General features: G+C 42.7%; 1 protein-coding gene across 2 annotated transcripts in view; it reads left to right on the plus strand.

Annotated features, from left to right (window-relative positions):
• Positions 1 to 25361, plus strand: part of FAM20C (FAM20C golgi associated secretory pathway kinase) — a 57395-nt gene that overhangs the window by 26455 nt on the left and 5579 nt on the right. For both annotated transcript variants that reach the window (XM_038151093.1, XM_038151094.1), the window contains 2 exons: positions 18469 to 18561; positions 20295 to 20410. In XM_038151093.1, the coding sequence (XP_038007021.1) occupies positions 18469 to 18561; positions 20295 to 20410 (209 nt within the window). The remainder of the gene's footprint in view (positions 1 to 18468; positions 18562 to 20294; positions 20411 to 25361) is intronic.

Genomic DNA, 25361 nt, shown 5'->3' on the forward strand with positions numbered 1-25361 from the left:
GTGGAGCCATAGCAGCATCTAATACAGAAATAACATTTCCTTGACCAGGGATGGAAAATGTTGCTGAGCCTGTTTCAGGGAAAACAAAACAAGACAAGAAAATCCAGTATTTTATATTTTATTTAGCATTACACTTACAAAAAGGTGTTTGGGTGCAGCACTGGCATTCCTCCCTGGTATTTTCCTGGCATTTGAAGCTTCCAATTGAGGGCCTTTAAATATATTTAATTATTTTCAGAAACAAAACTAGCCATTATTGTATTTTTGAAACACAGTAATTTTGTCCTTTCTTGCCTAACCGCCTGTCTTAAAAATACTTTTAAAACAATTACTTTTAAATCGTTTTGCCTTTAAATTGACCATAACAAACCAGACAGATCTCTTCAGGATTAATTTTCCACCTAGCTGAAGAAATTAGCTCTTGCTTTCTTCCTCCCACCTTGGAGCCATGCTAGGATGGTTACCTGGATACCCTGCCTGTAAAGGATGTATGTGCTGAGGCAATTTAAATAGCCTGATTTGTCATCTAACTGCAGACATCATTAGCAAAGCATTATTTGGCTGGAACACTGTAGGCTGAACGTGGATAACTCCTCTGTATTGAGGAAAGATTTAATTTAACCACCTTGTGACCAAATATCGTCTGTCTTTAATGGGGAGCTGCAGCAAGGCTGGTGTGAGGAATACAAGAGGTATCTGGGTGGGAAGTTGTTTTCCTGTGGTGTAGAACTATTGGGAATTCATTCTGCACCAGGAGGAGGACAGCTGCTTTTAAATTTGTTGGTTCAGAATTCAGAATCTACTGGTTGGTTTATTTTGGGGCATGGAAATAATTTTTGTGTCAAGGAGAGGAAGAAGGGAAGAAAATATGAGCCTGGCTTTTCCTTTTTGCTATGTAACTTTCCTCCTTGTCACTGTACCCGTTTCAATTTATTTCTCTGGTTATCATCTCTGGTTTTAAAATGGCAATTCCATCAGGATGGAAGGATCCTTATAAGCAGGTTTTTAAAAACAAGCTGGTGAAGTTACAATGATGTTTTGAAATATGTGACAGAGTGTAAAGCAGAAAATAGTGGCCTCCTCTGATAAGACTTGCATGTCAGAAGGCAGAAATTGGCATTTCCTTGGAATCTGACTGTGGAGCATGGTCAGGGACATGGTCTGGTCATAACAATAAGGAACATGTAAAAACAAATCTGGCTTTTAGGAAAGGTGCTTTTTTAGTTCCCAGATCACTTTTTAGTTTAGGATTGAACATAACATAACCATTTTAAGGCTCTTACTGAAATCAGATCATTTGTTATTGAATCCTGTATGATTTGAATGACTCAGCTGGAGTCTGGTGATCTGTCAGGTTCCACAGACCTGCGGCCTCCCATCAAAGGTAATTCTGCAGCTACAGCTGAATTGCAGGAGCACCACAGTTGCAGAGCTGCCAATTATATATTCCTGAACATTCTTCTTGGCAAATCAACTCCCAAATCATGTTCAGAAATCATAGTCTTAAATGAAGCACGGCTGCAAAATATTCTGCTGATCTATGGTGCAAGTCCCTTTCCTTTAGTCATAATTGATGTTACAAAATATTTTATGGCTTCTGTCATTAGTATTCCAAATTGGCTCAATCTACAATTTATCTCATGCTGTAAAAATGCTAAGAATTTTCTTCTGATTAGCAGCAACAGTGGGGCATGTTTCTACATTTATCAACAGGGGGTATTTTTGGGTGGGTAAGGAGTCTTTTGTCTTTGAATTATAATGTGTCAAGACATTCTATTTTTGTTACAAATCTCGCAAAATGAAGATGCTTTTCAGGTAGTAACTAAATTCTTTCAGTGACATAAAGTGTACTGTGCACAAGGCTTCAGGATAATTAATATATTTATTTCCAGGAAATCTGGAGTATTTTCCTTGCCATTTGTAGGACTCGGCATATAAATAATGCAGGCCATGCTGTGCTGATTTTCAGTTCATCCCAGGAAATTATGCCATTAAAAATGCCACAGTTCTTTCAGGCACACACAGACACAGCAGGTAAAGGGAATATTCATGTGATGAACAGTGACAGAAGCAGCATTAGCTAATGCATAACCTTGCAAAGCACCCCTTAGACAATGAAATTGTTTGCAGTAATTGTAGTGTGGAATGAGACTGTTGTTTAACTTAACATCATGGCAGCCAAACTGTGATCCATCAAAGTGGCTCTGAATTTGTAACCCAGGGTTAGGACTTGGAAGTGCAAAATAAGGTGAAGGGAAATGAGCTCTGGAGCCTCCCCTGCCACCCCAAAGACACACAGTCGATGAGCGTGGTGGAAATGGAACTTCTTTTAAGCAGTTCTGGAAATGTAAGGTCCCCATAAATTCCTCTCAGCCTTGCTTTTGTCTGTGAGCATATGCTGCTTTTTGAAATCTGCAATTCTGGTGTTAAAATCTCCCCTCTACAAAACCAGCCGTGGCTCTTGCAGTGCTCAGAGAGCAAAGATCACTCGGTGTGTGAAAGCAGCATCGTGTCTCTGCTCACTAAGGTGAGAGTGGTTTGTGTGTTAGAAAAAGGAAAATTTACCATCTCCCATCCGTGGGCATTACTTATGCATAAGCAGAGCTTTAGTTCGTGTTGCAAATGGAAATCAAGTACATGATGTGCCTGGAAGGAGTTTATCCCACTATTTATGGGCTGATCACATTTGGAGCTAGAACTGGCTCGGTTATTTTTAGTTCAATAGCGTTACAGTAGTAGTCACATTTATAAAGAAGCGAGAAAATTCTCCTGCAATTGACAGACCTTTCTCTCTGGATCTCATTTCCAACCTCAGTGTCCCAGAGGAGAAGCTGACTGCCATGTGCCTGTGTGATTGCAGGTCAAGGAGTGGCAGCTCAGACACAGATTTAAACTAAACAAAGCAGCTTTGTGGGTCTTTGTGCCTTTCCTCTTTCCCTCCCAGCCTGCTTGACCCACATGCTCCGCTCTGGAGGTGGACCATGACTGTTCCTTGGCACCCCAGGACAGGTTTTCCCATCCCTCTGAGGTGATACCTGCATGGAGTGCATGTTTGCCCAGTGATGTTAGAGAAGATCACTTTTCAGAGCTGGAGTTGGGTGGGACTGGCACAAATGAGCTTTGTGCAGAAGGGAATTCAGCTGGGCATGAGGCTCGCTGTGAAAAGTTTTGGCTAGATCTCTCAGAATAATTCAGAAAGAAAAATCTCACATTTCAGAAAAAGAAAAAGGCCTCAATCTTATTTCTCATCTTTATTTTCATGATAAAAAACAACAATTTCAAACTAATGGTCTTTGATACACCTCAAGAAAAAAATTCCAATAATTTTAAAGATGCAGATGTGGTACATACGTACTTCTTTTGCATGAGTCATTGTTCCTTCTTTCTTACAAAGAAAAGGAATTGAAAACCATTAAAAATCATGAAATAATAAGGGAGAAGCATATAGTTTAATATGGTCATCTATTAAAAATGCACATTGTGCATAAATAATCAGACATATCAGCAGGGAATCCACAGCCATCTAACAACTAAGTTGCTTTGCAGTTGCCATCTGACCTGTAGATAAGTGGAAACAATGTCTTCATTAAGCTTCCAGAACTGAATATTAATCATCAGCAAAACTAGCATTGCAAGATGAAGGGGAACTCTTGCTATGTCCCTGAGAGCTGTGTGCATGTACCTAATGGCAGGATTTAACTATTAAGGTCATATCAAAAATAGATCTGCTGTTTGTCCACGAGGCTTACTGGTCTGCTACAAAGGCAATCAGATTTAGGATGTCATTTAAAGACTTACTCATGTTCTGGGAAGAAAAGGTGTAGCTGGAAATATGCCCTAAAAACTTCACTCAATTTGTCCTCTTATTTTCTCCTCTGGCTGAAAAGGATTAAGAACAACTGAGTGTTTAATTCTTACAGGATTTTATGCAAACAGTGGGTTTCTGGTGGGTTTTTTTTGTTTTCGATGTCCCCACTGCTCTGGCCTCTGCCCCTGCCAGAGCTGGGTGGTGGGAGCAGGAGGTGGCTCCCCGACATTCCTGGGACACCTCATCCCGTGCTCTCAGACTGCACTGTAGGTGTGAAGCTGAAATCCCTAATTTGGAGAATGTGACATTGTGACAGGGTAGCACCAGCATATGTGATGCTGGAAATCAAAGAGTACAGCTAATCTTTTTAAAGAGGTGACTAAAAAGATTTGTATATGTATAAAAAATGAAATGTCAAATTTAATCTTCTTTGCACCTTTGGGTCATTTTCCTTGTTTACCTGGAGGTGAGCAAGGAACCCACTTTATTTTGTTTCTTTTGGTTTCTTCTTCCACCTATTTGAACCAACAAGCTGATTCAGTCTGGAGGTGCTCTGGCTGTCTGTAACTAATCCTGTAATACTTCCCTGATATGCACATTGATGTTGAGCAGTCCTGTCAATACCATCACTGCCTGTGAATTGCACAGAAAACAGCACACAGGAAAAAGAAAAAAAAAAAGAAAAAAAAAAAACAGGTTTAATTCTTGCCAATGTTTGTGATAAAATGAAGATCTTCACTCAACTTTATTGGAATTTACTCAGGCATTTGGTAATAGCAGCCTATTGGAGATTGCTTAAGGAGGGAACTCGAGGGACCTGTAATACAACACAAAAAGATGGCTTGTGTATTCTTTGCTATCTGAGATCTCAGGTCCTGAAAGTGTCAGACAGCCAGCGTGCTCTAGGCAGAGTTGAAATTCCAATATTAATTTAAGATTTTTCAGCTCCTGCTCTTGCTTGATCCTGCATTATCCACCTTGATATTAGCAAGAGCTGTGGAGGATATCATGGGTGTACTCAAACTAAATGCTAAAACCAGAGGTTATGTCTTCTGTCCCCCTCATCCAGGTGTGGATGAGAATGGGGTGTTTGCTGTCACGGGTGGCTCATTCAGTTATTTGGCTGAGTCTGCATCTGTTCCACAGTCCTCTGGAGTCAGGAGGGAGCTTTTCCCATTAACTCACTGCCTTTTACATTTGAGTACATGCAGGTCAGGTCCCAGTTTATGAACTGGCTCTATCTTCCCTGATCTAATTCACCTTGAACTCATGGGAAACCTTTCACTGAGTAGAAGGAAAGTTGGATCAAACCCAGAGGGAGAGCAGTAAATGCTGCAGGAATGGGACAACGAAGTCCAATGGTTAAAGCACACATTTGCTTTGCTCTGCCAGTTACTTATCCCCACAGTAGGAAAACTGAAATACAAGTGTCCTTGGCTTTGGGAAAAACTTCATTCTGTCTTTGAAACCAAACTGCTGTGGGCTGTGCACACACACAGCTATCATGCTGAACATACAGTAGATAAGCTTCACATTTTGTAGACATTTAAACACAGTTAAAAATTCAAGGAGAGGTAACCAGACATTCACTGTTAGAGAAAAGCAGCTGCATGTCATAAATCAGCTCCATTAAAAAAGAAAAATATCTGGCAACAATATCATTTCACTAAAGCTTTGACTGCATGTCTTTTTGCATAATTTTCCTCTCCTCTCTTGTCCTCTGCTCTTGCCTCTTTTTTTCACACGTTGTTTTTTCTGAGCTCTGCTTTTTTTATCAACCCTCTCACACTTTATTAAAATCTCCCCTTATCTTACCAAACATCCTCAATGTAGATAGACTTTTAAAGTTTAAATCAGCTGAAACAAATGTCTAAGAATGGGGCAGGGGGGCACACCTATTTCACACTGACCATGGCTCAGCACAGCCAGAGAGAAGTGTTCCCTGTGTCTGCCTGCACACACACACACAGATCCCTCTCTTTATCTCCACTCCAGCTCTGAGTGGGTGCATTTTTGCAACCCACCAAGCGTGAATATTGGTCTGCACCTCGAGCGTGGGAGTTCACCGAATGATTGCACTTGATGGGAGATGTTTATATAAAACAGTGATTGCCCCGAGCAGCCAAGCCAGCCACAGCCTTCCTTCCCTTGCAGTGCCATGGAGATCTTCCCCTAACATCCTTTTGCTCTTTATCTTTTCTATACGGAATATTTTTCAGAGGTTTCAATAGATTATTTTTTTTTTAAATTTATACAAGAAGAGCAGTTTAGGCCAATACTGAGCCCTTTTGAAATCCTGCATCCACTGTCATTTTAAGTGATTCTCCTCCAAACTTGCACCTCCATTTTTTCCCTAAAATGCTGTGTCTATAACTGGGATAAAAGGAGAAGGATGATGCTCTGTGGCAAGCAGGGACTATATTTGCAGCTCCCCAGCAGCAGGGCCCACATGGAGGCCAGGAGGTTAAAATCCTCCTTCTCAGTGGAGGTGGAGAAGAGGGAAGAGATGCTAATATGGTTTGATTTTCCCCTGGGAATAACCCAGTGACTCCCTGTGGGCTGCAGAGCATGAACCCACCCTTCATGCAGGCAGTTGTAAGCTTAAAGGACCCTGATGTGTAATTTCCAGTGTAATTTGTGACTCATGGGGTGCCCTTAATATAAAGTGTGGATTAGCAGGGAAGGTTTCCAGCCTGGAAAAGGAGAAGTTTAGAGAGAAAGGAAAGGGAGTTTTTTATAGGTTTGTAAAACAGCATGATTATTCTGTGAAAAGCCTACTAAGAAAGCTTCCAACCTAGTATGCTCTTCCTCATGCAATAAATGAACCAAGGATGAGGAAGATAGAGTTAACTAAATCAAATTTAGCCAAGAAGTGAAACATTTGGGTTAATACCAAGATGATCCAGGGCTGTGTTCTACTTGAGAAGTTAAGGCATCCTCTGACTGAGGCTGAGGAACACTGTTCCCAAGTTGTCGAGAGGTTTAGGAACACCCAGGAATATTTGCACTTGTAAGTCACCTTGGCAGCCTGCAGGCAGTAAGTAACTCCCTGAGAAATGCTCAAAGTGGTGATATCAGCACATTGCCAAACATGTAACCCTCTGCAGATGGAAATAATCCAGGTGGGAGATGTGTGGGTGAGGGGAAATCAGCTCAGAGGTGTACTGATCACCTGCAGGGCTTTGCAGTGGGATGGGGCCAGTGCCAGAGTTCAGCTGGGGGATGGCCAGCAGCAAAGGGCTGCTCCATATTCCTTCTTTAGGCAAAATTCTGGTTGGGAAGAAAATGAGAAAATGAGGGTTACCCACAAACTGCAGAACCAGCTTAGGGCAAAGGGTAAGTTGGGCATTCTTCACAGAGATTGTGTTTGCTGGCAGGAGTGGTAATGAGGCAGGAGTTAAAATAAAATAAATGAGGAAACAGAGAGGTTGCATAGTTTGCTTTATTAGAGCAATGAAATAACCACACCATATCAAAGCAGTTCCCTTTTCTTTTGTAACCATGAAGCAGTCTGAGGCAGGCAATTATACCTCCTTTCCAGCTCAGAGAGGCACATCACCCTTTGCCACAAGTTAAGGAATGTTAACAGCAGCAGGAAGGCGAGTTCAGAGGTGTGTGTGCCTTACTGGGAGCTCACGCCTCCCAGGAATTGGAAACACTCAGTCCTGGGAAACAATTATCTCACAGGAACCACATGCCTGCTGTCCTCAGTGGCAGAATTATCTAAGAGTCTCAGGATCTGGGATTGAAGCAAGCTTGAAAAGCAAAACTGGGTGAAAGTCCCCTCTGATGGGCAGAAGGATGGGGCACCAGTGCATCCTCTGGCCCCTCTGTGGAGCATTCTCAGGGGAAATGATGTGTGGGGGCTGGGGCTGAGCTGTCTGCTGGCACTCAGAAGGTTGGGTTTGCAGAAGGAGATTGCACAAAATGCTCTGATCCCCTATTTCTCATTTTGTACTGAAACTTTGATATGCGTAGCTGGTAAAGCAGCTCTACAAATAGAATTTCATGCTCTTAAAATATTGGTGCACACACTATGTAGGCTCTATCCCATTAATGATTTTGATGGTAGTTATTTGTCTGAAGTCTTGGGCACTCCGTGCAGTTCAGTATCCAGCAGCTCTTGAATGGTAAACTGGAAATATAAAGCCAAAAGTGTTTGAACTTGTGCAGGGGCAGGTGGGAAGGGAGGAGGGAGCATGCTCTTTGTTTCTGGTTCTGGTTACTGCTTTTGGGTCCTTGGGACAGCACAGCTCTCCTATACAAATGCAGATATATAGGTCAGCCATGACACAAACCACTGAAATCTCAAAGGATTTTTCACTTTTATAGCTGGAGCCTGAGCTTCCTTTTATTTATTCTTCTGAGCCATAAGTTTTATTTCTGTCACATGAGTTTAAGAACTGCAACTTCATTTGTGAGAGAGAGGGAGGCATGGGATGCAAAAATTCAAGCTCTCCACTACAAATTGGAAGAGGAAGCCTGGGCCAAACGTGCTGAATAGAGAGTGCAAACACTGTGGTGCTTCTGGAGATGTCAATACAAAGTTCAGACAAATTTTGGCCTGGAGAGGAGAACGTTGGTTCTGTGCACTGTGCTCATGCAAGTTGCTCGTATTGCCCTGTGGCCCCTCAGGACATTCCTCTACCTGGCACAGCTCAAAAGGCATTTCAGGAGCACAAGAGCTCATAAAAATTGTCTGAGCCTTTCTAGATCTCTTTGGTTTTGCCTGCATGGGGCAGGAGACACACTGAAAGGCAGGATTTGAGCCTCATTTCACTTACAGGGAGTCTTGATCACAGCAGGGAACTGCAGGCCTCAGAGTCAATCTGAATGGTGACATTTGGGGCCTACCAAAGCCGGGGGCCAGACTGACTTGTGCTTTTGGCAGAATGCTTTTTGGGGAATGATTTTTTTCCCAAAGGAGTTGTTGTCATGGGTGGAAAGAAGAAGAGGAAGGAGAAGGAGCAGTTTTGAGTGTGGCAGTGGCCCGGCTGAGTGGGCAGAGCTGCTGCAGGGATCTGGTGCTGATCACTGGCTCCTTCCTGCAAAGTGCTGAGCACAAACAGCTCCGAGGAAGGATTGAGTCTGTGCTTGCCTGTCAAGGACACACATAGTTCACTGGCTATATGTGTGCCCAAAGTTAAGCATGTGCTTAATGAGGCTCGAGTGCTTCGCTCAGGGCAGGGCTCAATCCTTAATAGCTCCATGTTTTTGCAGCTTTTGCTGTAAAACGGGGCTGATATTCTCCTGCTTCCTGGGAGATTTTGAGGACAAACTTACTAGTATTCATGGTTCTCGTAATGATAGCAAGGGAACTCATGAATAAAAAGGAAGAAATTATGTATCAATACATCAAACTCACAGTAATTACCTTTTCCAAGCTATAAAATGATTGTGAACCCAAGAATTTCAATGAGCACACACATCACGTACAGTGAGAAGAAAAAATCCAAAAAGCTGAAAGAAACTTGAGCTCTGCTATGCTTCTAATATGTTTAATGTTATTGTTCCATTAAATCCCTACCCTTAATGACCCCAGACATATTAAATAACATTCTCAGGGCTGAAGAAATGCTTCAGACTTCTAATTTTACACATATTTTTTTCCTCCTGTGCTCCCAGACCTCTAGAAGTGTTATATATTGAAAAACCTCTGTAGAAAATACTCTGCAGTCTTTTTCCTGAAGGGAGGCTGCAGGTAACTGGGCTCACATGGAGCTCTGTTTGCTCTTGACAGTTTTTCAGAAATAGTTTTTGCAGCTGTATCATTTTTCATGTTTGCAATTTGTGGTGAGCAGACAATGTCCAGTGAAGCCTCAAAGGGATAAAAAAAGGGGAAAGATGACAGATAGGATGGGCTTGGCATGGCAAAAATGCTCACACCACTTGCTTAAGAGCAAAAAAGAGGAATCTAGGCCATGCAGGGACAGAAAATATTCATGGTGGTTTAATTTCTTAATGAAGATGTCTTTAAAAAGACACAAAATATCACTACAACACCTCATTAATGACATCTCCTGCTTTTTTAATTGCTGTGAGGATTTTTTCTCCCTGCTGTGACAACATCATTGACCACGTTAACATTGGCGCTGGGAACTCTTTTGTTGCGCTGTCAAGTACCTTTTAATCTTTCAATTCTTGTATGTCAAGTCAGGTTTCTACCTCAAGGATGAACCAAACCTTATTTCTGGGTCAAGAATTTTGTTTTATCGGCAGAGTAAATTAGTGACGGGAGCTTCCCAGAGCTTGCCTTTCTTTTCACACCGTGACTCATTTGTTTTTCTGTGCAAGCCCTACTTGTTCTGGATGATGGAAAAACATTTCTACCCCACAAGCACTGCCACTTAGCCACTGTGGCATCAGTGTTCATCTGCTCTCTACATTCCCTCTCCCCACCAGCATCTCAAGGAGGGAGACAAAGATGAATTTCAGCAAGTTCCACCTTTGCACCCCTGTAATTTCTGGGGGTGTGTGCTGCCTCCTGTGCAATTCACTCCAGTATGGATTGTAACCCTCCTGCTGAACTCCCTGGGCAGGGGGAGGCTTCTCTAAACCAGGATGTGAAGACTTGAGCTTCTGATTTTGGAAATACACACTTCACTCCCCACTGCTGGCCATAAAGCAGCCGTGTGTGTCAATGCTTGCAGCAGAAGCAACCCTGCAGTGGTTGTGAAAAGCAGCTTTATTCCCCTTACCCCAGCATCCGGGGGGGCTGCTTTTCCATAATAACTGAGACCAGCCCCATAATGTTGGAAAAACTCATCTTACTTCAAATGTTTTTGAAAGTTGTGTGCTTTCCAGCACCATGTCTGCCTTTTAAATTTAAAGATTCCTTAAAGAAAGGCAAAAAAGCACCTCACTAGTGTTTGCAGGGTGCAGGGAAAATACGGGCAAATGTTACAAAGTATGATCCTCCTTGTCTGGTCACATCATGTCCAAACCACAGCAGGCAGTGTTAGATATTGCTGTATGTGCTGGATTATACATTGAATGCCTCTGTGTACACCCATCCGGAGCTGGGTAGTGCTGGAGCTCATCTCTCTGGTTTTGTAGGGCTTGCCTTCTCTGTAACAGCATTTCAATAATGTGGCTTTCTTTACAGCCACCTCCTAAACAATAACAACAACAAGAATAAGAATCACAACAGCCTGTGAATCTGAGCTCTGACCAGGCTGAGCTCGGCACCCTGCTCACCCAATCTTCTCAGCCACATTCCCAGGGGACAGGAAGGGGACTAGTGGCTGTCACACCAAAAAGCACAGGTGGGGAGCACATCCTGATAAATGTGCTAACACTAATAGGTTTTTTTTCCATTTGCTTTTCCCGTGGTGACAGTCAGCTACTGACTGGGCAGAGCTGGAAGTGATATTCTGAATTGCTGAAGGAAATTTTCCCAGTTGATCAAACTCCTATGTGTTTTGTGCTGATCAAAGATTCTCTTCATGTCTCATGCATTTGAAAGCACAAAAGAATGAATAAGAAAAGAGCTATTCTTCTGAGCTGGTAGACAATGAAATGATGATTGGTGAGATTATGCCTTGACTTTACTGTCAGCACAATGTCAGTAAAGGCAGCAGTATAGAGAAGGTGCATTTTGAGATATTAATACCACTAAAAGAAACGGAAAAGCCCCCAAAAAGAGAAAAATGTCTGGGTGTATTATTATTTTTTATAGTTTAGTGGAGAATAAGATGAATTTTTCATATTCTTGGATCATATTATTTGCCCTGATTATTCATCCCTTCATATCGTATCTGCTTGTGTAGGCAGGAGTGGTAACTCAATGTTTCGCTCAGGTAAAAATCTGCTTTTATATATATAAATATATATAGGTATATATGTAGACATCCAGCGCATGGGATGGCAGGAACCTTCCACTGGTGCTGCTCCTAGCAAGGGACTGACTTTTCACAAATGCCCTGGCCTGTGTATTAGGAATTAGAGGTTGCTTCTTTGTCTTCTAGCAACAGTGCAGGTTTTAATGGCAAAGCCTAAAATAGGCTTCCAGGGCTCTGGGTTGGTCGGATTTTTAGTGAGTTAAAAATGAATTAATTGTGCTTAGTAAAGAAGGGGCTTCTGAGCTGAGGAATCTGCAATCTCAGGGTGTTAAGGCTTCATTCCCAGGTTTTGGCTTGGGGATGCTCTTTTCAGGAATGGGAGCCTGTTGCTCTGCTGTGTTTGTCACATGTATCCCCCCTCAGAAAGGCACTCACATCGGCTGCAGCAGGTGTCTCTGGGATGGTTTTGCCTTGATCGTGGAATGAGGGGAAAGAGCAAGGCTGGAAATAAGCAGGGGAGGAAGGCCAGCACACAGGAGGGCTGTTGCTGTGTGATCACAAAAGAACATTTTGAAGATCATGTTAGAGCAACGTCTGTCAAGAATGGTTTAGCTCTAGCTGATCTCAGCCTGGGGCCAGGGGATGGGCTAGGTGACCTCCTGAGCCTCCTTTTGTTTTTCCACTGGAAACAGAAAGAAAACCCACCTCAATACACTGTGTCTCTGTGGATTTTCTCTCCCTCTTCTCCCTGCTGTCCTTCTGTGCCAGGTAACAAGATGTTTATACATACAAATGTGCTTTCAGAAGCTTATTGTTATTCTCTGCATAAGTTTATGGTTTATATTCAGCTAACTGGTCCTTGAGCATGTGCTGTTGTCAAGCTCTCTCCGTCTGCTCAGGAGAAAAGCGCTCTGGGGCTGGCACACAAGAGCATGATCTGGGTATTTATCCTTTTGGCAGTTTGCTAATTATTCCTATTGCTATCACATCCCTGCTTGAATTTCTGTCTCTCTGCCACAGTAAATATTCTCTCATTTTTCCAAGCTGCAGAGCTGCTACTTAAACTGGAGAAGCCTGAATATCCTACAGGGGCCCATATTGTCATTTGGTTGATAGCAGTGAAACGGGCCAAACATCCTTTCTGTACCACTCAAATTGCATGTCTTTGCATTCCTGCATTGGCCACTCATTTTCTGGCCCATATTCTGCTCTTGTAAACAGCTCCTATAGTCCCTGGGAGTGCTCTTTGTAGCACAACGCCTTGATAAAGCCAGAGCCATCAGCTGCCAAGGCTCCATAAGGAGTCAGAAACAGGCACCAGATATCTCTGCTACTGTAGATGTAGCTGCATTAGCCGTATCATTTCTCGTCCTAAGGACTTACTAAGCCATTAAAATGTATTATAAAATTAAATGGTGTTTTTCCCACCTGTTCTACATGATGCCAAGTGCACTGAAAACCCTCCCAGATGAGACAACTCTGAATGCAAAATCTCAGTACCCTCCTAAGGACTGCAGCTGCCTCAGAGACACCTTCTTTTTTTTCCCCCATGGACTGCCTCCTTTACTTAAAATAATAAGCTTTAGATGATCTCAGGGCACTCTAGATCCCCCTGCTGCACAATCCAATTTGACATAAGTGTTGCATGGAGGGCAGGGAGGAAGAAAATCTTGCAAGCAGACACCGGACTTTCAGTCTGAGTTTCCCGTTAGTACAAAGAAGAAGCTCATCAGTGGGGGCTTGGGAGATTTCATGCCTGTCTGTGTTGGAAGAAAGGCTCTCTGGAATTGATGGAGCATCTGTGCTTCTTTGGTGTGCTGGATCAAGGGGCTGCTTGTGGAGCTTCTAAATGCAAAAACTTCCCAAGTCCATTCCAGGCCATAAAATCATTGAAACTGCAGCAAACTGCTGAGTGGCCACCTTTTAGTCTTGCAGTAACTATCCTTTTAGTCTGGTATTAGCTATATTTTATCATTTAGGTAACACTGTGTATGAACTGTTAAGCCTGCAACTGGGCCTCAGGACAGGTATTTAAGTGCTCCACAGGAAGAGCGGAAAGCTGCTTTCCAAAGGAAAAGAATAGCAACCTGTAGCTGTGGGTGGACCCAGTTAATCTCCTGTTATCTGTTCTGATAGCCAAATTATGCTCCTATCAGTGTTAGCCCTGTCCCTGCCAATGCAATTACAAAGCCTCACTGGTTTCTATCTCTTAGTGAGTTTGCTGCTGCCCAATTCCCCTGGCTGGGTCAGGCAGGGGCTCTGTCTGCAAAATGGCCTGACCCAAGCAAACCTGCTCCCTGCTGCAGCAAAGCTCCTTGTCGTGCTCCCTAATCATCCCTAATCCCAGCAGCTGATTCCCCTGATTATGTGTCAGAACACGAGGGTAGCCTGCTTAAAAGGAGCTGTTCTCCAAGCAGCAGCACTTCCTCTCCTTAGCTCAGGGACGTGGGTCTGACACAAGAGGTGTCTCAGAGATGTCTCTGGACTGCAGAATGGGAAGACAGCATGTGTCTGTCAGGATAACACTTAGCTCACTTTGGGCTCTTTGCCCTATTTTCTAGCTTTCTGGCTGCTGTACAGATAATAGAACCCCTCCAGAGCAGAGGAAGTCTGGCACTGAGCAGGATTCTTTCGAGTAATGCACGGCCCTGGTGGGTATTTATCCTGGTAGTTTAGGCAGGTGTATGTTAGTGATCCTGAAAACGAAATACAGATTTCCATGGTAAAGGTTTCATTTTTATAATACTATTTTCTGAAATACCAGAGTGTCTGCAGAGCCTGCAGTTGCCCTGTGGTGATTTGGTTCATGAACAGCAAAAAGAAAACTCCTGAGAAGTTAGTAATTTTGAGGCTGGGGGGCCAAGTAATTGGCAAAAAAAAAAAAAATAAAGAAACATTGAAGAGAAGTTTGAGACTTTAAAATTATTTCTGAACACAAATCACTATGTTGATTTATCCAAATACTACTGAACACCAAACCAGGTCCCAACAGTAGCTAGAAAGGAGCTGACTCACCAGATTTATTCATGACTGTTCATTTATCAGAGCAGCTTTCTCTCTTCTGTTTGTAAGCATGACTCACTTTTATAGCCACCAGATCAGATCACAGTTGCATCTCTTGTCTTGTGTCAACACAAACGTGTCCCTGTCCTGTTTAAAATCATTCTTTGCTTCCTATGTGTTTTCTGAGTTGTGCCATGGTGGGAAAATCTTCATGGGCTTTGATTTCTCCTTAGTTCTTACTTCTTCCCTACATGTGTTACCGTGCTGATTTGTCTTTTCCTCATGCTGTAATTGGGCTGGTGCCACCGTGTAATTTTTAACTGTGCGCAGTATCAACAGACCTCCATCTGTCTCTCCTCCAGAGCTTTCCAGCCTGCCGTTATAAATATCTGCCAAATCCTTCTCCAAAGAGAGGATCACCAGATTCCAACTGTTTGCAAAATAAGAGCTGCTGCCAGAAATCCTCTCCCACTGTCTGCAACCTGTGCAGAACCTGTCCCTGCTTAGGGTGGGATGACACTGCTAGCAATGAGGAGCTCAGACTAGAATTCATTGTCCCTCAGAAGTTGTGGTGGTCTCTTCACTCAAGTATCGCATTATATGAGTCATTTTATTAGACAATAACCTTCAATAACCATCAGATAACAAAACCAAACTTGTATGTAGGGGTGGGTTTTTCCCTTTTAAAATGCAGTTCTGATTTAAAACATGCATTGGTGTGGATCAGTTCCAGTGTTGTTTTAAAAGATGTTTTACTTGACCTGGAAGGGTCTGGAAGTTCATTCCTTCTTCCCAGCCTGTCACTTAGGGGCTGAAGACTAGTTACCATGATCTAAAGCTGGAGTAACTGATTGGACTTGCTGAGAGAAGTTTGATCTTCCACCTCTCTATATTTTTACATCAGAATAAATCTATAGAAGTAGCAAAAACCAGACTTGATTAGATTGTGCACAGTTAAAAAAAAAGAAATTTTTAACATGGATAAAATAAAATTATTTATCAATGCAGTTGGATAAAGTAAACATTCTAGATTATTATGTCGGTGCCCTTTGACTCTTGAAGCCATTCTCATATCAGTCTGTTGATGGCATTGGTTCACAGCTCTGTTAGACTCATGTGGCTTTATGAGTTCAGTTGTGTTTCTTGGGCCACAATCCACACACCAGTTAGTGTTTACTGGTGGTGTGGCAGCTTGCTCTGGCTGGGGAATTCCCAAAGAGCCTCTTCAGGTACTGCTGCAGACATCAAATTAAAAATAAATGTCTGCTTGAGTGAAAACCTGCCTAGTTAATATTAGATCCAAGAAACCAGGTTTCTGTTATATCCGTGGAAGATTGGAGTAAGTCAGCACAAAGGATATTTCAAGGTTGTTTCAGGAGAGGGTTTCATGTTTGGATCTGCAATGTTTTAGTTCTGGAGAGCTCTGCACAGGAATATAAGGAATGTAAAACATCTTGGGAGGTTGGTAAATCCTCCTTCCAGTCTACTTTCTGAATAACATGGTATTTTCAAGAGGCAGAGAAGTGGGTACCATGTGTTGGACATGGGCATGGACCATGTGAAAAGTGGCCTTTTGTAGAGGGAAGCATCTTAAGCACTGAAGAAACTTGGGAGCTCGTTTCATGATGTGTCATCAGGTTCAAAAAAATGTTGGTATTTCCATTGTCTAGATTGCACTGTTGATTTGGTATCCATTTTTGAAGGTTTTAGGGCAATCAATTTCATTATTTTCTTAGGAGGGTGTGCTACCACTTAATAATACATTATGACAGCAGGAAAATATGTACAAACAAGCCTGAGCCTGCAAGACAGCTGTACTTACTCCCAAATAAAAAATATCCTCAGCCATTGCCGGGGGTGGCAGGGAGCTCAGGGAGCAGTGAAAGGGAGCAGGGGCTGGGCTGGGCAGGGCTGTGCTTGTAAGACTGAGATCCAGCCCCCAGTTCAGTCTGGTTTTCTGCAGTAAGATTTTCTCATGAAGGAAGAGCCGTGGTTTCTTCTAAAGTGTCCAGGAGATAAAAAGCAGATGGCATTGATTAGCTAATTAGTAATATTTTCTGCACCTTTTCTGCTGTGCTTGATGTGTGTAAATTTTCTGAGGTGAGGATTTGTTGAAGAAAGCAACTCTTTTAAAATCTGGAGAGGAGGGAAGGTTACGTAGAAATACATCATTTTATGGCCAGCAGAAATAGGTTAATCTTTTTTCTTTTAATTAATATTCAGGGCTCATTCCTTCATTTTTTAAGGGAATATGCACAATGAGCTCGCAGCTCTCCTAACTCTTGTCTTGACTGCTTAGCAAGAGGTTCTGCTCTCCCCTATTCCTCTTTGTAGGTGTGCTCTTTCCCCTCTGCATTTCTTATGGAAAATACTATTATTCCAAGCAAAATACTATTTTTTATTTTATGCCAGGCTCTTTTTTAGCTTGTGTCCTTGTGAACTCTTCGTGTCCTTGGCAGGACTTCTGCCAAGTGTTGGCCACCTCCACGACCCCTGCTGTGACAGTGGTCAGTGCCATTTTGCCAGAGCATCACTGGGGTGTTTAAGGTCACTCTGACCTTGAGTTCTATTGGACACAAGACAAATACCTTGATGTTGTTCATCATTTAGGGTAAGATAGACTACCTTGCCAAGATGTTAATATCATAAAAAGGAATGTCTGAGAAAGGATATCAGGCTTTCAAACCCTGCTGGGTGCACAGCAAAATCTTCATGCAGCCAAAAACCACAGGAGTTATCTGGTTTCTCCAGTAGCTTGGAGAGCCCCAGGTGGGTTTGTGGGCAGACAGCAGCTCTGGTAGTCACAGTGGTGGGTAGACACAGCTTCAGGTCCCCAACAATTAGGACTTCAGGGGAGGTTTGAGCTCTGCTCCAGCACAATCCCAAAACCTCTCCTGCACCAAGGTCCCCATGCAGAAGCTGTATTTCAATTGCCAGCAAGCAGCACGAGTGACACATGAGCTGTCAGCTGGGCCACCTGTGGCAGCAGGGAATGAGAAAGAGCTTTGTTTTCCTCTTCTGGAGAGCTGTCCTCCCTTGCAGATGCTCTGCAGGCAGCTTTGCCGTGCTTATCTCCCTCTGAGGACTTCAAAACAGGTAGAGGTGGGACCCAGATGTTGCCCTGGTCAGCTGCTTGAGCTGTGCTCCGTCCAAAAGGACTGGAAGGAGCTTGAAGTGAGACAGAGATTTTGCTCCTCTCTTCCACAGAGCTTTGCATTTTCCATCTACTGTGGTGTGGAAGCTTTAGCCTTCCTATTTCCAGCCTTCCTATCAGAATGACATTTTTTATGGGTTCTTAAACTGAAGAAACAACAAATTCTGCATCCTCTCTCAAGCACAGTCTTGTTAATGTTCTTTGAAACCTGACAAGTGTTGTGGCCATCAAACTGCAATGATCCCGTTCCTTCTGAAATGAGAAAAACATGTCACTTTTGGCTCTAAGTAATACAAAGAGAGAGGCATATTCTAGATGGGAGCTGCATGGCTGCCAAAGATGAAAGAAAAATGTTATTACTTTTGGAAATTTCATAATTACAGTTAATGATAATTTAATGAAATGACATTGTCTTCACCGCTATCACTAATGAAATGTTTGAGAGTGATAAAACAGATCTTGTTAAATAGAGCGAGAGTTTTGAGTGGAACAGCTTTGTGACAGCACGCTGCCTGCACAAGTCTTGAATTCCTATTTTTTGTTAGAGTAGCTCAAAAAAGATGAAATGAAGGCTGCATGGCAAATAATGCACAAATGAGGTGTTTAAAGGTCTTCCATTCAGCAAACAATACTGAACTCCTGAACAGCATGTTGATGACTGAGCACTGCTCCTTAGGAATGCTAACCCTTCATTAAAACACTTCCCTTGTTTTCCTTTGCAGGCAAACCAGAGAACAAGAAACCCCGCCTGACTTTTTTTACTTCTCAGACTATGAGAGACATAATGCAGAAATAGCAGCATTTCACCTCGACAGGCAAGTGGAACAGATTTACATTAAAAGGGGAAATATTGTGATAAGTTGCTGCACTTGGCCATTCCTGTAACTGAATTACTTTTTAAAAGGGGAAAGTGGAACAAAGGTGGGTAAATGCCATGAATAAATGAAATGGCAGATGATGAAAGACTAAGTTAATAATTAGGAAATGCGACTTACTCTGGGAATGAGAAACCTGGCAATAAGTAATTCTGAAAAAGAAAGAGAAGTTATTTTGCAGAGAAGCTGAGAAATTAATTTCCCTTGTGATCTTGCAGTACATATGGAGAGCACCCATCTCCCAGGGAATGTGTCACATTCGTGTGACTGGAGCCTGGCTCACCCCAATTAGCTCCAGGGCACAGAGATCCAAACGAGCCGTGGGGAATGGTGCATTCAGAGAGGAGTCCTAGAGATGGAAGGGTGTTCTGGTTTCACAGCAAAGAGCTGGCACTGTCCCACGTCAGGAGCATATTTATGCCACAAGTTAGTGGGAAGGAGAGGGCAGTGGTGGTCATCTCATGCTCCCGTTGATGAAAATGCCCCCCTCCAGAGTTAGCGCAGGGCATGGTGGATACCCCAAGACTGCAGCCCTCCCTGCCTGCCCAGGTTAGGGGTGGGAATTACAAATTAGTGATTAACAGTATGTCTGGAAAAAATGGCATTTCACTGAAGCGTCTTTCACACTGCAAAAGGCCAAGAAACATGATTTTTAAAGTGCAAAGCTTTGGGGCCACAAATTATTTGGGGGTTTGTGTAGCATTGCTGCCTTCTGGAATGATGGCTGGGGTATGGGAACATTTCAGTGGGTGGCAGAGAGTAGATTTTCCAGTAAGAGCCAATCCTGATCAGATCCCTCAAGGATCTTCTCTGTTTCATTGTTGTTGACCTTGGTGTTGATCCCTTCTGCTTTACATTTTATATTGCCATTTTAAGCAGATGGTGCTGTAGAAAAAAACATCAGTGGCGTTCCTGCGGGGGGTGTGTTAAATATCCACACACTAAGCAGGAAAAGCAGTTGCTACCCAATGAAGAAAATCTGAGCAGCAGACAGTGGATATAAAAAATCCTGCCTTTGGGGAGACTTTCTGTGGGGTCTTTGCTCTTTTACTGTATCTAATAGCAGTGCTTCCTAGGGAGGGTTTTATGATCTATGAGGGCAGGGAAGTTTGGGGTAGGGAGAGGCTCTTCTCCCAGCCTTTGCCCGTGGGAAGATTTTTGGTCTCAGGGAGATTGTCTAGGTTGGTATAAGGGTATTAAAACAAAGAGGAGCAGAAGGAAATAAATCAAACACATACTAAGGCTGTCAGAAAAAGAATTACATGGTGTTTATGGAGGAAAGAGGCTGAAATCCCATTCCCCAAGTCACTTAAAAACTGGTGAGCAAAATGCATGTCATAACAATCATGAAGTAGCACAAAGTGAAAAAACAAATTTTTGCTGTCTCTGGTTTTTGGAATTGTATGTATCTTCATTTTTATCATGGAACAACTCCCTCCATACTTTTCTTGTATTTTACTCCATTCTACATAGGCAATGCAGAGCTCATCATATTCAGGACATATTTTGTAATACGTTACATGAGGAATTATCCAGTTTAAAGTGATGGGCTTTATACTCCTTAAAGACCACAGATAAATGTGCCTTCAGAGTGTAATGAAGCTTCCTAAAACCTATAACTCTCATTACACTTTAATCCTTTCCATAACCCATGTCTCTTCTGCCTCTTGCAGGATCCTGGATTTCCGGCGCGTGCCCCCGGTCGCAGGCAGACTGGTTAACATGACGAGGGAAATACGAGATGTTACTCGTGACAAGAAGCTGTGGAGAACATTTTTCATCTCACCAGGTAGTCCTGGAAAATAACTCTCTATTCTCTCTATCCTGCTGAACACATACTTAAGGAAATGATGTGTAGATTGCTTAATTGCTCAGCTATTTCTAATAAAACTGTCTTCTAGACCTTTGAATAAAAATAAATGTGGAGACATAGCTTACAAAGAAGACTTTATTGTTTTGAGTTGAGTGCCTTTTCCCCTTGACAAATTATCTGCAGAGAGATGCTTTTGTGTTCACCAAAGCAATGTATTCAAAAAATGTTTTATGTAGAACAATTTCTAATGCAATTTTTTTCTGGTGCTCTCAGTTTACCCAAACCCTTATTACCCAGCCCATTAGTTATTCAGGTTTGTTTTTTGCTGTGTTTTTTTTTTTTTTTTTTTCCCACTGCAGTGAGATCTGTCACTTCTGTTGGTCACATGCATTTATTTCTGGGTTTGACTGGAGTACCAAACCTAATTTCTCAGAGCTGTCCAGGTTTTATTACAACAAGAGTTTGGACAAAAAAATCAAGAAATAGATATGTAATATATCCTGCTTCCAACTCAAGTGCTCTGTTGGGCTAGAAGTGACCTGAATTGTTCCCAGTCCTCACTCTTGCTTTGAGGGCTGACCCAGAAGCTGATACCACTCACTCCTCAGTCTTCCACAACATTTTGTGGACCTAGTCAGGGATGGAGCTCCACAGGGTGGGAATTCTGCAAGCACAGGATAAAACCTTATCCTGCTCAGCAGAATATACAACTGGAATAGGGAAAATGGGCCAAAGGTGGGAAAAAGTGGAAGCATCTCTTATTTAACATCTGGGATGCTGAGATGGAGAAATTAAGGCTCTGAGTTAATGCACAGAAATGTTTAAGTTTGTTCTTACATATAGAATTTATAGGTTGTAGGTTCAATTTAAAGCACAGTGCCATGTTCCAGTAGTTTAGTTCATATTGTTTCAGCTGTGTACAAGTGTGCTTTGCTGATCTGAGGCTGTGACTTGTGTAAGAGGCAATCTGGAGCAGAAACCTCTGGAGATCTCTCCCTTGCTCTGTGTGTATTGGCCAGAAGCTGTTTATCCCAGATCCCTGAAGTCAAGAACCAAAGACTTAATTACAGTTTCCCCCAATGTAACTGTAATTTATTGCTGTTAGCTAGAAACCAGGGCCCTGTCATTGCCGAGCTTTTGCTCTTAAAATGTTTATCACACTTTTCTGATCCCCAATAAAGTCATTATTACGGCTGTTATTTTTAGCTTCGTATTTATGTTCAGCTCTGCAGGACACAGTTGAGCAGACAGTTATTTATTCCAGGAACTTCGCTTGTAAATTACATTACATAATTGCAGAAGGTTTCATTTTACCCAGTATTAGGAGCACTCCAATTTTACAGGCACAGTCACAGTGAAAATACATGTTCACCAAACCTGGTGGACACAACATTTCTGCATTTGCCTTAGTTGCTTTCCCTCCCTCTTTGTCTCTCTATACTCTTTTTTGGTTTTGGCTTGATTTTTGTAGGTAAATATGTGCCAAAAAATGGCAAAAAAAATCTTTTAACTGTGCACAAGGTGCTTTGGCTCACTTTAAACATAAGCCATTTTATTCCTATTTTGGCAAGTAAGATGTGGATTAATAGGTTTGCTTGATTTTTAGTGTTCCTAGGTTACATTTCAAGACTTAGGGTTGAACTTGAATTACAAAACTGTTCTCAAGTACTGAGCAGCTTACAGCAGCCAGAGCAGGGCAATACAGAGTTAAGGCTGCCAGTTCAGATGAAGATCTTTATCTTGCCATTATGAAATTCCAAACATCCAAGCATAATCCTTTATTCAAATTTATTTAGAGGTCTCAGATAAATTCAATTAAAATATTTGATTAACTATGAATCAGGCTTTTCTGGAGAATAAAATGCTCAAGCAATTAATTTTTCTTTCCATTTTACATTTCCTGAATCAATATACTTTGGTTAAATCACGTTGGTTACTTGTCAGAGTTCTTCCCTACAAGTCCCCAGCTTAATTAGTCAGATTCTCATTAACATATGCCCAACCTCTGTCTTGTATTTCATATTGACCTTAAAAGGCAGGCATTAATTAATGCTTAATGAAAAAATAACAAAGATCCTAAATTAGGCTTTTAGAAACAGCTTCCACAAGGCCAGCAGGCAGCTCAGGCAGCAGATTGGGGGCAGAGAAGGAAGAGAAGAGGGAAGTGCTGTGGTGGGACTCCTGGTCTAGGGGGTGAGGATGAACGGGGAATAGGGAGCCTGAGGAAGGCTCAGGGGCTGACTTGCCCCTCTGGCAGATGAAGAGCAGCTGAGGCTGTTGGTTTTGAGGGAGAGCTGCCTCCAAAGGTGAGAAATTGAGGTGTGACCTCTGGGTGCACAAACCAGGCTGTGCACCAACATTAGCCTGTAGAGGAACCTCTGGGACTCCCTTTCAGGTGGCTCTGTCACTGCATCTCCATCCCCAGCGGTGCTCAGTGACAATTAATGGTCATGGGGACACTTGGTGCCTGCTGTCAGAATATCCCTCTCCATGCACACATACACAGCTCTTAAAATTAAATGAGCACTAGGTGAAATTTATTTTATAGGGAGATGTTTCCCTCGGGCTGGGAACCCATGGTTTGCACTCTCAGAGGGTGATTATTGATAATATTTATCAATGGACCATGGAATATGCTGAGTTGGAGGGGGCCCATCAGGCTCAGTGAGTCCAGCTCCTGGCCCTGCACGGGGCACCCCAAGGATCCCACCAGTAGCATTGTGTTATCCCCCAGACCAGTGCGAGGATGTGTTGGAAGAAATCTCACTGCATTTCCACTCCTGGGCCACCTCCCTTGTCCCATCAGGCATGGAAATCAGGGCCAGGGAGCCACAGGCAGCTTCAGAGCACAGTGCCCAGCAGCATCTCTGCTCCCATGGAAAAGTGACAATGGCTGTGAGCAGCCAGGTCAGTGAATGCATTAGGCTGCACTCAGAGAGAAAGCAGATTGCAGAAAAGTGCACTTTCAGACAGTTTGGACTTAAACATGAGAAATGGAATTAGGTCAGTAATTATTTAAATTAATTTTACGTCCTTTGCAGCAAGGCAGACTGCAGTAGCCCTGCTACTTTTACAAATGAATGGTAATTTGCTAGGAAAAAAGAGACATATTAATGATGTCAGCCTTCATTTTGGAAGTAATTGAGGCAGCAGCTTAAAGAAATCAATGTTACACAGCTAGTAAGCACTATGTTTTTGTTCATATTAACCAATTCCAAGGGATTATGGAATTTTTTTCCCTCTCAACATACAATAGCAGTTCTGAATTACCTATTATTTTGAGCAGGTAAATGAAAGATCTTTTCATGCATTGCTGTAGTAAATATTCAGGATTCTTTCCAGTACTCCAATTGCACATGCTTGCTAAATGTCCTCTATTAACAGTCATGCAAAGCTGAATAAAAGAATTGCTCTGCTGAGCAATTTGCTTTAAGGTATCCTCCCTTGTTCCTTTTCTTCCTGAGAAGAATTATTGTTCAGCTATCAGGAGGATGCACAGAGAATTTGCAGATGAGTACACAGACACTCTGGTTCTTAATTGTTGTAATTAGTTGGAGTTTCGATCACCAGACCATGATTTTTCCTGCTTTTCATTACGAATCACATCCATTCCTCCTCTGATAATGAAAACCAGACACTGCAACATGGGGTTCTCTTGTCTTTCTGGTGCTTTGGGGAAACACTTTTGGTTTGTAGTGAAGTGTTTTGCATGTTGGCAATGCTCAGCATTTGGACATTCCAGCATGTATCAACATCCCTCCCTCCCTAGTTTGCCAGCACTGCTGTTGTTGCCATTCCTGCCCACCCTGCAGGAGCACAAATTCCTGGCTGTTGCTCCTTTTGCAGGTGTACTTATGCAAGAAACACCTTTATGTGGCGAGAGGAACATATGGTTTGGGCAATTTTAGTGAGAGGAGAAGGACTGTGCTCCAGCAGGGAGCTCATCTCCCCTTTCTCTCAGATTTTTGCCTCGGAAAGCCAAACCCTGCTCTCAGCGTGGGATTGCTGTGAGGCACTGGGCTTGTGTCTCTAGCTGGAATTTCACCCTCAGCCTGCTGTGCAGAATGTGGGTCACCTACTTAGGTTTCAAAGAGCCTTGCTCCAGCACCTTGAAGTCTTAAATGAGATCTGTGGTTTTCTATATTTGGTGCCTCTTTTTTCCCCTTACATTTTTAAGAAACCTTAAAAATGAATGTTTCCCCAGATAATTCAGGCTGCTTTATCTTAATGCTGGAATGTAAGGACTAGGGCAGACATAATAAGATGTCTGTTCTGTATCAATCAAGGCAGTTAATTTCTTTAGCAGTAGTTTGAGATCCAGCATCCTTTCACCTCCGCTATCCCCAGAAACTGAACGGGAGCTGCAGGGAATAGGTACCACAGGTCTGAGCCCATGGGGGATAACTGCTAGCAGAAAAAAGATTTGCCATTGAATGTAACTTGTCAGTGAGAAATACACTTGTGGCTTTACTGCAAGTTCACTGTCTTAATGACAGGACACATCTTGCCATTGCTCAGGGCACTGGATGCTGGAGCAGGCGATGGGGCTCCGTGGAGGATCAATAGCTGGAAGATGCTGGCAGGGATGAGTGGGATGAGTGGCAGGCAGCACATGTGCTCACTGCACAGCCCTGCAGCAGCAAACACCAGCACTGCCAGGTCCCCAGCTCTCCTCAAGATTTACCTGGATACCAGAGTGATTACTGATTAGCCCCAGTGGCTTTCATTGACAATACAGAGCAGGGTTTCATTGTTCCCCAAGCTGAATACAGAAGCAAACTATTAAACAGAGTATTTATCTTCCCACTGAGCAAAATGCTGTGTTTAATACAACTCCTTTTTCTTGAAAGGTCAGATTTACATAGTGAGCAGCAGAGGCTGTGATGGTGAGGGGTGTGTTTGCTGGGACTATTGCTCTTTACAAAAC

This window comes from Motacilla alba, chromosome 14 (assembly GCF_015832195.1).
Source record: "Motacilla alba alba isolate MOTALB_02 chromosome 14, Motacilla_alba_V1.0_pri, whole genome shotgun sequence".
In the NCBI taxonomy this organism is placed as follows: domain Eukaryota; kingdom Metazoa; phylum Chordata; class Aves; order Passeriformes; family Motacillidae; genus Motacilla; species Motacilla alba.